Here is a 12,946-nt window from a genome sequence, read left to right on the forward strand (position 1 = left end):
TTTTTCATATTCTGTCTATTTGGGATTTTGAGAAAACATTTCTGACATGCAATCAGTAAGTGATCAAGTATAAAACCAGAGACCAGCTCTTTCTCCAGTGGTCTTACTCCAGGTACAATGTGATTTTGACAGATGAGCTGACTTTCTCCTAATCCTGCAGTCAGAAAAGCACCTGCTATCCAAAATCCCTCATCTCCACATATCACTTGCTATTTTTAGGATAGAAAGGACTAGAATCTACTGTCTGGCGACTGTTCCAGCACATTCTTCACGGTTACACAGGTGTAACCTTATTATACAGCTGTTACTTAACTACAAAGATGTATATAAAGCAGTCAACAAGGCCCACTGAGGACAAACGAGCCCTCCCAGTTATCCCTCAAGCAGCCGACTGTTGAAGAAGAGCCATCCTGGGAAAATAAATGGCAGGTCCCTTCCAACCCTAACCATTCTATGATTCTAACTGAAACTTACGGAAATGCCACAAGTGGTAACACTGGAGGTCTGTAAAAGGGAGGATACACTCTCAAAGCACTGAAACCTTCTGTTCCTTATTTAATTTCAGGCATTTCTATAGCACACCCTATACTAACATTTCAAAGGTTTTGCAGCTACAGAAAATGACCAAAAATGTGAGTACAAGCCTAGATGTGAATACAAGCCTTGGCAGAACAACATCTTCAAGTCTAAGTCTCACTCTTTGCTAGCACTGAATGGCTGGCTGGCTGTGGAACAAAACATGCTGTAAACTTATCAAAGACCCCAGAGCAAATCAGCACCAAAGGTGGGAACAGACAGCTAGGTCTCCTGCTCTAAGTACACTGAATTGCATGGGGCCTCCTAAGGTTATGAAGTTTACTGCCAACAGTACTGTCCCCCTAAAGGATAACATTTATGTGCACACACACATTCTCTAAAGGGCTATTCAGTACAGAAGTCCCTGAAGAGCAGTAAAGTGCCCAAATCCACTCCAATTAATACATGACACAGTAAATTCTCTGACTGCACACTGCGGTATAGACATGTTGATTTTCAATCTGCAAATGTTAAGTATGGTAAATATACCCAATTCTCTGAAGCTAACCAAATACAAGCATTACGCTATGCATTTACTTTTTATTTGAGACCCCTCAAGATCTCTGGATGCTTTAAAAAAAAAAAAAAATAAAAGTCAGTCTGGAATCCAAGAATAACATTTACAGAGTATTTCATTGAACACTACAGAATATTCAAAAATGTTTACATGTCTGCAGAGTGCAGGCACAGAGCCAGGACTGTGACCTGTTTGCCATCTTGGGCTTTCTACCTAGTTGTGTAAACACAAGGAATTAAATCATAATACTGTTACAAAAGTAAGAAATACGAACTGCTTTCTGCTGGGGTCATACTATACACAGCAGGACAGCAGGTGGTCTCTAAAATTACCTATCAGTTACTGAAAAGAAGTTGATTCTGTAGTTACAGAGGTTTAAGATCCATCCTTGAGATCACAGCCAAGTCAACTGCCTTTAATATTTTATTTGTTATTCTTTGCTACAGCATTGTGGAGTGAAATTTCTGTAACTTAAAAGCTATGCCAGGAAACATATCCTCATCCACAAAAGATTGAGGGCTGGTAAACACTCAGACCTTCTTAGGAAAGGAATATAGATCATGTAAGAACATCTTCAGAGTTAGGTGAAGAACACAATGTTGCCAGGGCAGTCTCCTGCATTTATTTCAATCACTAGCAAGAAACTGGCAATGAGAAGAGAGAAAGCCTTGGAGAGAGTAATCATAAAACAACAGAGTACACAATTCCTGGACTAAGGAAGAAGAATAGCAGAAAAGCATGAGGACATTCAAGAAGCCTAGGTAAGAACTCACTGGACATGAGCCTAAAGGAAAATGGAAATGCAGAGAGCTGGGAGTGTCTTAAAGAAAAAATGTTGAGGGCCTCAGGTCAAAATCAACAAAGTCCCTATTCCCATTTTATTATTTAATGGATTTTAAACCACTGTAACTACAAGGATGCCATGCAGGGAGTAAATAAGGAGCAAAGAGCCACGTGGGAGAGAGCTGGGACTGCATATACTGGCAGTGCTGCCAAAAGAAACATTCCTCAAATCATGGCTTTGCTTAGATGCTTTTACAAGTCCCACTGATTGCTTATTAGTTCTGCCTTTACAACGCAACACATGATTGCATGCAGAATTCACACTTTGAGGGGTTAGATTTTGATATCACAGTGTTTTGCTCATTACAGGCAATACAACTTCTAATTACAAAAGGTATCACAGTAAAACTTCCCCAAACTGGAGAACTCCTGTAACATGCACTCACCATGTTGTGTTTGAGAATCCTCTGTACCACTGGTGTGAACACTTCAATCACAACCATGGACCGCGGGCGCTCCCGGCAGTGCTGTAATGAGCAACAATCATTTTGTGAGCTGTGGAAATCGTGGAAAGGGGTCTCCTCTTCACACCCTATGCATGGATTACCCCAAGATTAACAAGATCCAAGGGCTAAATTAATCTTTCCTGGGATTAAGGTACTTGTAACACTGCTCCTTCCTATATATTTGCTGGCATCTAATGGAAGATTACCGTGGGAGCTCATCAACGTGAGTCCCTTTCCCTGCTGCCCACTCTCCACAAAACTCACTGGATGCAGTATTCTGTGGACTTTTACCCATTTTAAAACTTGCCAGCAGTTTTAAAAGTAAACGGGTTGGGAAGAAAAAGATATGTAGACACGGGGAGCATAATGGCACAGACCTCCTTTCCTTGGTATCCATGCTAAAAACCTGTGGAGGGTACCAACAAGCCAGTCCCCCATCACAGGCTAAAACATACAATCTTAATGTATCAATCAGAGTAATTTAGGTTGGGATGGACCTTTTGAGGTCATCTGGTCCAACCCCCTGCAATCCCTTGCCTTGAGTCTGAGGTTAGATATGACCCTAAGACTGGCTTAATAAAATGCAACAGTCAGAGGAGTTTCTGAAACTTGACTTAGACTCTGTAAGAAGCAGCTCCTGATTAGTAACTCTGGATGGGAATTATAAATAGCATCCAAAATGTACCCAGTCATCAGTAAGCAAATTTAAGCTGACACACTAACAGGCCTAGAAGAAAAGTAGTGTTTTCAAATCCAAAAGATCTGCAATCCAAAGTACTCAGAAGTTTATGGAAACGAATGCAAAATACAATACAAGCATGGATTTACCAGAAAAGAGTCCTTATAGTTTTCCCACTGCCATTAACCAATGACATAATACCATTAGGGCTGAGTTATGCATCATATTACCAACTCATCTGAACACAATGACTCCAATGATTTTTGCATTAGCTACATACAACATGCAGTAGGACATCTGTGGTACCCAGACTGAGGTGTGGGAGTCTGAAGCTTTTTACTCTCACAGAGCATCACAACGATGCAGTCTGATGCACGAAGAGTATGGATCTATTTATCATAATGGTGCTGTTAAATATTTGGTTGTTGACCAAAAACTAAAATCAATTTGGGCATGAGGTAAGGCACTATAGGAAAAAAACAACCAGCCCCTCAAAGAGCTACACTCATAGACAACTATGAGATTTCAGAAAGCAGAGCTGTTCTGGTACCTTGCAGAAGAATTCACAGAGGTCAGGAGGAGGATGGTTGTTTTCCAGCAAAGGTGCAATTGCCTTTAGAAAGAAAGACAGAAACAGAAAACAATTTAATTAGAGGATTAGCGACTGGAGTTAGCATTTTGCAGAGAAATGTTTTTCTTGGGGGGAAAAGATCACTTTTTAAAAGGAAGGACAAGAGTATCAGAGAAATTAAAGATGGGTGGGTTTGTTTTACATGTGTGTTTATTTTACACATAAGCTCAAGCACACCTTTGCTATGCATCCTCTGTAAAATCTTGCCTTTAACTGTGTCAGTGCAAATATATAACACGTCACAAAAGCAGCACAGTTTTTATAATGGTTTAAATGAAAACAGGAGCAGGCCAATTGCTTCAGGATGTAATACAACAAGGATGAATCAGGCTCCCTGTTTCAGTACAACATCTCTCCAAAAGACAAAAAATAAACCCCACACACATCCTTACATCCTTTATGAAAGAGTTCAAGCTCTTTTTGTGAGAAGTAAGTCCCTACAAGCACCATAGCACTGTTCTTGCCTTGGTGGACTCATCAAAATCAAGCACCTAACTTTGCAAGTTGAGATTAACCATTCCTTCTCTGTTGCTACGCAAACCAATGTGCTTATGCTTGGTAAATACATTAGAGGTCATACCTGCCACTGAGGTTGTAATGAGCTTATGCTGTTGTTACTTCCTTGGAAAATTAGAAAATGGCACTAGAATAATGTATTCTCTCTATGTGCTAGTCCCTTCGGGCTCTTCCAGTCTTGAGCTAAAGGGATTCCCAGGACCCATTTAAAAATAAGACTCTAAACACAGCACCTAGGACATTTTGTATTAAGCAAGTGAACACCAGATATTTTATCTGGATGGCATCTGGAGTTTTACTAAGGCAGCCTGCTTTGGTTTTTTGTGCTCCCTCCTGTCTCCTTAAGGGTTTCAGCCCCAGCGACTCTGCTCACAATGACCCTGTTTCACAAAAGCCACTTTCATGCACAAATAGGTCAAGATTAATAGGAAACCCAAGTGCATCTTCAAAGATCTGTTTTGGTTACACACAACATTTGTGAAGTTTCTGCTCATTATCATGTGCTGTACTTCTGCAGCCATTCACTCTTCCTCTGGAGGTGGTCCAGCAACAGTGGTCTGATGGGAGAGTGGGACACTATTCAGTGAGACTAGAATACACTTGCTGCCCATCCAACAACACCTGAGGTAAAGATCTCCCTTCAATCTGCCTTTTGGACTGTTTGCTGTAGGGCCTGCCAAATCACAGGAGTCGTGTGCTGCAAAACCACCCAAGTGTTCACACCAGTCTGGTATCTGCCAGAGGATCACCGCATTAGGGATGCAACTGGGTGGCTGTCAGCCTAAGGAAATGAGCTTCATTGTTTCAGCCCAGTCTTTTCTGAATGTAGGGAATAACTACAACAGACACAGGCAAGTGGGTCATGACTCTGCCTGTAAGGTCAGTGTTGAACAGCGACAGCATGAAAGCACACTGTATTTTCTTATGTGTGCTCTGAGTGAAATCAGAAACTTGCTGTCCTGCATTGCCCAGTCACGGCAACATATGCTTCCCCTTCCTTACCAGGAAAGGATCGATTGTAATATTGATCTATTCCAGCACCATCTAGAGAAGGAAATCTGGTTCCATCTGCATGGCAAATCACTGTGTACTTTCAAGACACTACATAAATACATAGTACTAGCAATACTTCCTGAGAATAGCACAGATTAGCTGTGTAACAGCAGTGAACTCTGAATGCCCATAAACTGCCATGTCCTTAATGGTTCAGGCACAACCTACAGTAGGGCAGGACTTGAAGCCATCACTTAGAACTGAGAAATAATGTAGGCAGACAGGTCCTTTGGAAGCCCCCTGGTCCAACCTCCCTGCTCACAACAGGGTCACCTTGCGTCTTTCATTAACAAATCCTTCCCCAAAAACAACCAGTTGTAACTGGGGCCTGAATTTCCCTTGGCACTAGAGTGAAACGAAAGCTGCAGCAGATCTTGAAGAAAAGTAAAAGCCACTTCAGAAACTCATCTCAGTAGCTGTTTCCGGCTAAAATAATAACCTTATGCTTATTAAAGCTTAATGGTACCTTATGCAGTCACATATACTGGCAGCTACATGCCACCTTGTCATTCTGCAGAAAGAGTCATGGCAATGTGACAGGATCGGGTGCTGGTGAGGTTTTAGATTAGATGACCAGGAAAATCTCCTGGAACTTGCCAGTGGCTGAGATTAAATTACAGTGATGGGGAACCAAGCTCCAACTTTCTGATCAATCGTTGAGATTCTGTATTTTGATGCACAAAAAGATGCCATTCGATTCACTTATTTCTATCTCTAAAAAACTGCAAACTACAGAAAAGAGTTGAGGAAGGTATTTGTATAAATCAAGTAAGCAGGGGGTTAAACCGCAGTGGCACATACACATACCCACACTACAAAAACAATCACTTGCTCACATACCATCAGCAGTGGAGACATTCTGTATACAGTAGTGTTAACCCCTCAGGAAACTCCTAAGCCTGAAGGTTTTAGAGGGCATATCTGGAAATTACGTTTTTTGACTACGTGAAGTACATATATAGAAGTGAACATTGCACAGTGTAGCCTAGTAAGGACATCATTCTGGGAGATAATTAACCCTGAAGGCACTGTGCTTGACAAGGATACACTGTTGTTAGCCAGTTATGAAACAACAGAAATGACAAAACCACACAAATCCCAGTAGAACAAATTGGTTTGATCCTGCCTCACTTTACCAGCATCGGTGGAAATGCTTTTGTGTTTGCTTGCTTCACCGGGGCAGAAGCAAGCATTAACAGAAGTGTCAACAAACCATACAGATCTGTCCTTGGATTTTGTCAGAAAGATACTCACCACAATAATGCTCTCGTGGTCTTGAGTGGTTAAGTTGTTGTTCTGAAAGAGTTGAATAGAAGAAATAAATGAGCAAAGAGTACTCTCAGTTGGCATATCTGCGTACACTGTCTTCTTAACTACCAACAGCTAAAAGAAAAATGCTAAAGACGTAAATTGCTTATTTTCAGAATAAAAATCATCACCTTGAAATCATTCTCTTAAAAGGAGGTCGCATATTATCTGTTATGAGGGCTTCTGAAAGCTTCCGTTTTTCCCTCAGAACATTAAGATTCAAGTCACCAGAGCCACGAAAGCTGCGCACAAACACCAGGATGCCAGAGGAGGTCTTAATCAGTTGGAAAACTGAAGCTAGAATACATTTCTAAGAAATGTTTTCTTAAGACCAGCTGTATATTTCTAAGAAAAATAACAGAAGGATTGTTGTGGTGCTGTACACCATTATGTTCGTGGCAGACTAACTGCTGCATTTCTCGTGAAATTCCTAGTATATACATTATTGCTACACGAATTACCACCTGTGGAAACGAAGACAATGGAAGTCCAAGGGAGATTTGTCACTCACTTAAGACATGAATCAGACCCATGATAAATTTATCATAAATAACCAAGAAAGAAACACAGCCAAACAAAAAGCCTCGAGAGAGAAGTGTTTTGTCTTGTTTCTAGAAATCTACCTAACATAGGTCAAAATCTCCTCCTTCTCAGCAAGCACAATTTCCACTCAAATCAGTAAAAGTCAGAAGGAGACTCAAAGGTAGAATTTGGACAGCCCATGCTAAAATAAAACTCACCACAAACTTCTAACTTTTTGTCTCCCCTCTAAATCAGTGACTGTAGTGATAGGATGAGGCATAACAGGTTCAAACTTACACAGGGGAAGGTCAGGTTAGATATAAGGAAGAAGTTCTTTAATGTGATGGTGGTAAGGCGCTGCAACAGGCTGCCCAAGGAAGTGGTAAATGCTCCATCCCTGGCAGGGTTCAAGGCCAGGTTGGACAGGGCCTTGGGTGACATGGTCTAGTGTGAGGTGTCCCTGCACACCAAGGGGTTGGAACAGATGATCTTAAGGTCCTTTCCAACCCAAACCATTCTATGATTCTAAATGCAGCAGTGTCTTCCAGGAGCACTACTGAGGTTCATACCTCTGAGAGCAGCTTTGAGACAATCTCCAGTGGTGCCTGGTGAATGGACTCATCCTGAAGGGGAGACGACAGCGCCATGTCCACCAGTGTCCTGATCTCCTTCAACACCACCTCCCAGCGGCCTGGGTTATCGAGCACTTTCTTGTACTTGTAAATCTTTTTCTGCAAGAAAAGTGAAAGGGTCACTCTGACAACACCATCAACCCCTTGAAACAACTGACTGGATATGTGCTTCCTACATGCAACTGTCAAGGGGGCTGCTTTTCGAGTTTTGTCTCTTCTGATTGCCGAAAAGCTGTACTTGAAACATTAAATGGAAAAGAAAACTCTATATGTCAATACCAACTTGCTTTGTGGAAGCAATGAAAAACCGTGATTCCCTTTTTATACTTTAATGTAAATTTTAACTCCAAAGCACTTTTTCTCCATCATTTCCTCTTGTAAACACTTCATTCCTCAGGATTATAACAGATACCAGCTAGTGCACTGTTTCCAAAGCTGCTGGTCCTCTTAAAGGGAGGTAGTCATAAAGAAAGCAGGAGAGAGAAAGGCCATCAAAGCATCATTCTATAGACACTTTATTCTGCACTGCTAATTGGTGAATTCACATTCAGAATGAATTAAAATCAATGTTATCAAAGTGCAAAATCCCAGTAAACCCACAGGGCTTTTTTTCCTGCTTTGATCCTGAAAAGTCACACTGTCATCCTCAACAACAAACTTGTAAACTCTCCAAGTTTTCCATGCAACAACACTGGTACTCTGAAGCATTCCCGGCTGCCTGATCCTATCTGCCCCACTTCTCTGCAAGCCCCTGCTTTACATCTAGTCATGCCCAAGCTATTCCACTGATTGCCCTGTCCACAGACCAGCAGAAAACAATTCTTACCTCCTCAGCAGCCATGTTTCCACAAATGACTGGAGCAGAGGTTGCTGTGTATTATAAATAGTGCTCTTTAGCAAAAACCCACCCTCCCAAATCCCCAGAGGGGGCTTGATGCAACTCTTTAAGTTCAAGGAAACCATGACGAGCGTTACGAGGCCACTCCCAAAACCAGCCCGAAGGGTACACTGGAACCAGGAAAGGTTGCCAAAGCAGTCAGCGGCCCCTGGGACTGGTAGGGAAGGAGCTCTGCTGTTCGAGGACAACAACTGCCAGGACCACAGCACTTGGTTCAGTTCACATACCCTTCCACTCACTGCTATGTGTGAATATGGCCCTCTGGCCAAAACGCAGTCAAGAAGCCTGGAAAGATCCAGTTTATGAAACTACAAAGTCTGGGCACTTCTATATGACATGAAACTATTAAGCGTTTAGCGCTAAATTGGACCTTAAATTCCTAGGCAGCACTTCTAGGAAAATCACAAAAACTGCCCATGTGGTGCAGATTGAAGCTTGCAGACATAGCTGTGCATTTTGGGCTTTCAATAGCCAGTGCTTATTACACTTTGCAAAGGGTCAGCCTGCTCTGTTTTGTTTTGGCGCTTTGTTGCTTCTCCCTCTTCCAGAGGGCAGCCCCAGCAGGAGCCATACGAACAGACTGGCTCACTGTTTATCAGCTACTTCCTTCCCACCATGGCAGCAGATTTAATGCTCAATACAGAACACAGCCACCTCTGTACCCTACCTGAAACATGAGAGAACAATACGGAAAAACAAAGATTTCAGATGCCTTGCATTTGTCAATGTTGTTAGAGGATGGGAGAAGAGAGTGGCACTGGGCTGACATGTACAGGCTGATAAAGCAATCCAATTATCTTTTTAATTAAATTCATGCAAGTACAAAAGCATGCTGGCAGAAGTTCACACTTTCAGTGCATTTTAAGCCACCGAAAAGCTAGAGGAACATAAAAACACATGCTGCAGACACTATCAAATGTGTTTGGGATTTCAGATACTTTGTACTGAGCTCCTTGGGGCAGTGAGGGTCACCAATGTTTTGAAGCCACCGGCATTACTTCTACCATAATCACAGATTTTCTTAGAATCTTGAATCACAGTTGAATTTCTATTATTCATATAGTGCCTTTTTTTAGGGTCTTTTTTAGAGCTGCCCCAGCACTAAGTAAAATCTAAACTTCAAAGCCAACCAGCTTTGTAACTTGAAGCAACTCCTTTCTGACTAATTGAGGACACCAAAGCAAGCTAACTCCTTTTCAATGCTGAAATTTATTCCTTGGTCCTGTACCATGAAGAAATCAAACTCAAAGCAGAATTCAAAGCTGGATGAGAAGCAGGAGCTGGGGGGGTACAAGAGCTGGAGGACTGGGTTATTGCACCCCTGCCCGCTATGGGCTGCCTCTTACTGGTGAAGGAAACCCTCTTGCCCAACAGGACGCTGCTCAGACAACCCTACCACAAATATCTTTCTTCCACTGTCAAATCCACTCTTGCCTGGCGGGGAGGGAGCAGTAGAGGAGGTTTCCTTTCCCTTTTAGATACGTCCATTAACAAATAAAGTTATGATGATAATGACATACATAAAAGAAGAGACAGCAGGAGCTGTGCTCCCTGCTACACATGAGAGACCTAAGTAAGCTGCTGCTCAGACCCGGCAGACGGTGACTTCAATTGAGTATCGGGGGCAGCTACCTTTGCAGACCACTGCAAGCAGGAAATCCAAACTAATCAGCCTCTGCTTCATGCTTTCAGTACGAAGGGCTGTGCCTTACCGAGGTACTGAGCTGTAATCTGCGAATGGCATTGCAGAAGTCTGGAATGATGGTGGGAAAGCAGCAGAAAACAAATAAATAAATGAGGAGCCATCCCCAAGAGGGTTGAACTCTGCTGTCCTGAACCTTTGCCCATGGTTACGCTGCTGTTTTTCTCAGCAGAATGGTTTTCACTGTTGAGCGCCTTGCTGAAAGCCTCAATTAAAGCTTGAAACCTATCAGTCGGCTACAGAAGCGATTTGCTGTGTATCAGCAAGCACTTAGCCAGCACCAAGCCATCTGCTCTATTCTACCTGTGCTTACTCCAGAGTGAGCAGAAACAATAATCACTCACAGGCTTAAAAGCAAAGCTGCCTGGTAAAGACCCGTATCTGAGAAGAGGCATGTCAACATGTGTGAGGAGTTCGTTCCCCCTGGATGTAGGTGTAAAAGATGCCTTCAGTTGCTGAAAATACTCACACAACATTCATAATTAATAGCATATACTAGACAAATACTGGGGTAGGAATCCAGTTTCTCTGGGATTTCACTAAGAGCAGCAGCTCCTGTGACAATTTATGTGAGTGAAAATAACACATGCCAACTTGGAATTTGACCCTCCTAGTTACTGACTGGCCAGAACCACATAGCTAGTGTCATTCCAAAATCTTGCTATGCTGACTTTAAAAGCAAAACCACTGAATTTAGTTAAGTACCCAAAAGAAACAGCATGGGGAATTGAGTGACACTGACAGGGCATCCTTCATTCTCAAATCACTCTAATTAATTAAGTCTTGCAGAAACCCAAAGACTGAAGTGTCAAGCCTCTTTTAGAGGAGGAGTCCACATGTGAAGAATTACTTTTCCAGTGTTATTAAGCCAGCAAATGTGACAAAACTCTGTAAGCAGTGGTCTTTGCCAACAGTGCTCAAGAGCTCCTGAAGGGGGGCTATAGGGATGCTGGGGAGGGACTCTTCATTAGGGGCTGTAGTGAAAGGACAGGGGGTAATGGGTTAAAACTTAAACAGGAGAAGTTTAGATTGGATATAAGGAGGAAATTCTTTACTGTGAGGGTGGTGAGGCACTGGAATGGGTTGCCCAGGGAAGTTGTGAATGCTCCATCCCTGGCAGTGTTCAAGGCCAGGATGGACAAGGCCTTGGGTGAAATGCTTTAGTGTGAGGTGTCCCTGCCCATGGCAGGGGGGCTGGAACTTCATGATCTTAAGGTCCTTTCCAACCCTAACTATTCTATGATTCTAAGACCACTGTGAACAGAAAGTTTAGGAGAGGCTAGGAAACTTTCAGCTTTTTAAAGTAACATCGTTACATGTTTCTCAATCCCATAATAGCCTCATTCTGTAGCCCTTGCTCAAACACCACTTCCATGGACAAGATGATAACACCGATGTAGTTGACATCTAGGAAAAAATGGACTCTAATGCACAAAATTGGATGACATGGAACAACTGCCTTTTTCAGCCCTAGCAAGACCTTTCAGGTTAGGCACATCTCCAAGCACCTGATACAAAACGGGCAAGAAATTTAGTCCTCTTTATGACCAAATTTCATCTCTGCTTTGCTACTGGTGGTCAGGAAATGTTCTGTGCTCTCGGGAACCTATTTGCCTGTCAGCAAATAATATCTTCATTACATTAGAAGAAAGAATTAATCGCCAACCCTATCCCAGAGCAGTGTATTAAACTAGCTCACTGCTCTTCAGCCCTTTACCACACAGCAGCACGCAACTCATCGCTTCTTCACTGGAGAAGCCGGAGCTACTGCAGGCGCATACGCTGACTCGGAGGGCTGCGTGTGCCAGCAATTGTTTATTTCTTGCTGAGCAACGAGGGCAGTTCCAGCAAAGGGAAAAGGTCAGCCTCCTGCACAGAGGTCGTCCCCAGCTCATCGCGGCGATGGCTGAGCCAAGGTAGTGTTACAGCTTCGTGTTGATGGCGCTTGTGTTAAATGGAGGTGCCTCTTGATAGATGCGAACATACGGAGGGGGGAAAAAAGCCACAAAGAGCAACACCAGAAGGGTCCTCTTCACTGTAGCAGGACGTATGTTAAAATGCTGCACCACAACAGGAAGACTTGCTTGTGATGTTCAACACACATGCTTGGCTCGTCCTATAAAGCCCAGGAGATGCACCATGTATTCTTGAGCACCACCTGCTGGTATTCTGTCCATTAACTCCTTACCTTCATGGAAACATAGACGGCATGGCATGCTACACCCATGTTCTGCTTTTGACATTAGCAGGCATCACTTCTTTCCCAGTATTCTGAGAAATATGCAAGAATAACTTGTTGCTAGGAGGAGTTTCCCTGATAGCAAGAGACTGGCTTAAATCACTAGGTACATCCACTGAAAGCCTTCTGAATTAAGCTCCTACCTGCAACGTTTACCAATATGAAGAAAAAAAGCATCTCACCTGAAGAGACTAGGTCTATAAAAAGTCTCATTCCATGCACAGGCCTGGGGCCAGGATGAGCTTATAGAAACTTTTCCCAATCAGGGAATCCAGACTGCTCATGCTGCTGTATTTGTACTCTTCATGACCTTCTCAAGGTTTTGCACAGAAAGACTCGTGCTGCTCTCTAAAACAGTTTCAAAACAGCAGCAGCAAACTTTTG

At 42.8% G+C, this 12,946-nt stretch overlaps 1 protein-coding gene across 4 annotated transcripts in view; it reads right to left on the reverse strand.

Annotated features, from left to right (window-relative positions):
• CMIP (c-Maf inducing protein) overlaps positions 1-12,946 on the reverse strand; it is a 137,668-nt gene that overhangs the window by 25,735 nt on the left and 98,987 nt on the right. For 3 of the 4 annotated variants that reach the window (XM_061475051.1, XM_061475052.1, XM_061475053.1), the window contains 4 exons: positions 7,661-7,822; positions 6,516-6,557; positions 3,612-3,674; positions 2,323-2,403 (listed from right to left, as the gene is read on the reverse strand). In XM_061475051.1, coding sequence (XP_061331035.1) covers positions 2,323-2,403; positions 3,612-3,674; positions 6,516-6,557; positions 7,661-7,822 — 348 coding nt within the window. Of the gene's footprint in view, positions 1-2,322; positions 2,404-3,611; positions 3,675-6,515; positions 6,558-7,660; positions 7,823-8,549; positions 8,580-12,946 lie in introns of those variants that run through there. The other variant, XM_061475054.1, reaches the window with a different exon arrangement.

This window comes from Pezoporus flaviventris, unplaced genomic scaffold, assembly GCF_033815535.1.
Source record: "Pezoporus flaviventris isolate CSIRO_AGI_PZ_B2104156 unplaced genomic scaffold, CSIRO_AGI_Pfla_v1 ptg000082l, whole genome shotgun sequence".
NCBI lineage: Eukaryota > Metazoa > Chordata > Aves > Psittaciformes > Psittacidae > Pezoporus > Pezoporus flaviventris.